Source organism: Poecilia reticulata, linkage group LG10 (genome assembly GCF_000633615.1).
Source record: "Poecilia reticulata strain Guanapo linkage group LG10, Guppy_female_1.0+MT, whole genome shotgun sequence".
NCBI lineage: Eukaryota > Metazoa > Chordata > Actinopteri > Cyprinodontiformes > Poeciliidae > Poecilia > Poecilia reticulata.
Genome location: NC_024340.1, coordinates 24,620,283 through 24,622,978, shown reverse-complemented (window position 1 = coordinate 24,622,978; position 2,696 = coordinate 24,620,283). Strand labels below are relative to the sequence as shown.

At 35.4% G+C, this 2,696-nt stretch overlaps 1 protein-coding gene across 5 annotated transcripts in view; it reads left to right on the top strand.

The window, feature by feature from the left end:
- pcdhb (protocadherin b) overlaps window positions 1-2,696 on the top strand; it is a 37,935-nt gene that overhangs the window by 12,795 nt on the left and 22,444 nt on the right. For 3 of the 5 annotated variants that reach the window (XM_008420243.1, XM_017307064.1, XM_017307063.1), the window contains exon 2: window positions 1,579-1,647. The exons of 1 other annotated variant lie outside the window; for it this stretch is intronic. In XM_008420243.1, coding sequence (XP_008418465.1) covers window positions 1,579-1,647 — 69 coding nt within the window. Of the gene's footprint in view, window positions 1-1,574; window positions 1,648-2,696 lie in introns of all 5 variants that reach the window. One more of the 5 variants, XM_017307062.1, reaches the window with a different exon arrangement.

Genomic DNA, 2,696 nt, shown 5'->3' with positions numbered 1-2,696 from the left:
GGATGGATGGATGGATGGATGGATGGATGGATGGATGGATGGATGGATGGATGGATGGATGGATGGATGGATGGATGGATGGATGGATGGATGGAAACTATAAGCAACTTTGAAAATATGATTTAGATTTCGCATTTCTGCAAGTAAAGTTGAGGATCTGCCTTATAAAAGAAACAATCACAATATTTGAAGAATATTTTGAGGTAGACTTTGCCTCCAATTTCTTTTTATAAGATAAAAAGTATATATTTTTTTAACTTTCAATTTCAGTACATAGGATTAATATATGGTGGCGCTGTTTTCTTTCTTAAAGTTAGGCTGATGAACGTCATTCAGGAGGTACCATTTGTCGGAGCGTGTCCATGCAGAGACTGGACAGCTACGTGGTGCTGAAAGGTGTATTTTGCCTGGATTTATCACGTTTTGAAGGCTTCGGATTGATGACAGAGGAGCATTTTCACTGTCCCTGACAGCCTGGCTTTCTCCGTTTGAATTACTGTCATCTTGAATTTTAAAATGAGTCCGGTTTTAACAAAGGGCTATATGCACAGGTACGTGCTGCTCTTTATTGTTTTCCTAATCGTTCGCAAAATATCAAGCGCAGTTACCCATTATACCTTACCTGAAGAGATGAAAGAAGGGACAGTTGTGGCAAACCTCGCTACCGATCTCGGCCTCGACGTAACGACTCTAACAAAGAGAAAGATGCGCCTTGACATAATCGCTAACAAAAAATATTTGGACGTGAACAAAGAGACTGGCGAGCTGTATATCGTTGAGAAGATTGACAGGGAGCATATTTGCACAACTAAGTCGTCTTCCTCGTGTTATCTTAAACTGGAAATAACGCTGGAAAACCCATTACGTATATTCAACATAGAGTTAGAAGTGTTAGATATGAACGACAACGCCCCGCATTTTCGGAGAAACGCCATTCATCTAGATATATCCGAAGCGACACCAAAGGGAGAAAGGTTTTCTCTCAGTAATGCGGTGGATCCTGATGTTGGAAGAAATTCCGTGAAAACATATTATTTAAGTGAAAGTGAATATTTTAACATCGAGATTCAAACAGGAAGAGATGGCTCAAAATTCGCTGATTTGATTCTAATAAAGACCTTAGATCGTGAAAAGAAGGAGCATCATAATTTAATACTCACAGCCGTAGATGGAGGAACACCTGCTCGATCTGGAACGGTCAATATTTTCGTCCATGTTTTAGATACAAACGACAATGCACCTACATTTGATAAAGCAGCATACGATATCCAAGTAATGGAAAATTCTCCCATTGGAAGCCTTGTTATTCATTTAAATGCTTCGGATTTAGATGACGGATCAAATTCTGACATTACTTATTCATACAGTTTGTATACGTCAGAGAAAACACAAGAAACATTTAATTTGAATCCAACCACAGGTGAAATTACTGTAAAAGGAATGTTGAATTATGAAGATTTTAGGATTTATGATATGGAAGTCATAGCAACAGATAAAGGAGCCAACAGTTTATCAGGACAATGTACCATAAAGATTCTAGTTGAAGATATGAATGACAACCACCCAGANTCCAGATACATCGTGTCCAGCATCCCGAGAGGGACAGGACTGTCAGAGACTAGTGACTCAGCTGCTTCTACTCTACAGGTAGGAATTTCATAAATTGTCAGGAAGATAAATTTATCTTTATTGCTCGTCTTTCACATTGACACATTGAATTTGACTGCAGTATAGTTTTGTTCAAGATCATATTGTTCATATTTCATAGTTCATATTGTCCATAGTGTTCTTTTAAGTCATTGAAATCTATCCCTTCAAAATCATATATATATATTTTTTTCATATAACAAGAACTGTAATACACAATCCGTAAAAACATATTTGTAGACCCTATATTTTGTTTTAGGTAATTCAGTCTTATTCACATTATTTTCTTTGTTTTTCAACAGAACCTTACATTTTGAATCACCATATGCTTCTTATTAGTTTCAAAGCAGAAATAGAAATGCAGGACTTATTAGTAAGGTATGGTAACATCTTTAATGTGGCATATTACAAATTAGTTGAAAAATAAACCCATACTGACATCCAAACACTATTTGATTCACTCTATAATTATCATTTTGATTTTTTCCTCTGCATAGATAAAAATGTGTTAAAAATTTTATTTGCAAGTTTAATCAGATGCATAGTGGCATTAACATATAATTTTACTGCAGATACTTACCAAGGATAAATAATAGTATCTTGATAAAATGCTAAAGAACATTAAATGAACTAAAAAGTTAAAATGAAAATACTTCTCAATTTAAGTGCTAATTCTGTATGACTACTATCATCAGTAACAAAAATAAATATTACTTCTATTACCAATAACAACATATTAGGAACAGAAATGATTTATGATTTTGTGTCTATCCAATATTAATATTTTTTTGATGGAAAGGCAATTAATATTTCACCAGGCAATATGAATTTCATTCACTTCTATGAAAGATTATTAGGATTAAATTGCAAGTTGTCCAGGAATTACCCAGCAACTTTACTAATGACTGCCAGACAAGCCCTTCCACTCATATACGTGGAATCAAAGGGGAATACTGGATGGATGGATGGATGGATGGATGGATGGATGGATGGATGGATGGATGGATGGATGGATGGATGGATGGATGGATGGATGGATGGATGGATGG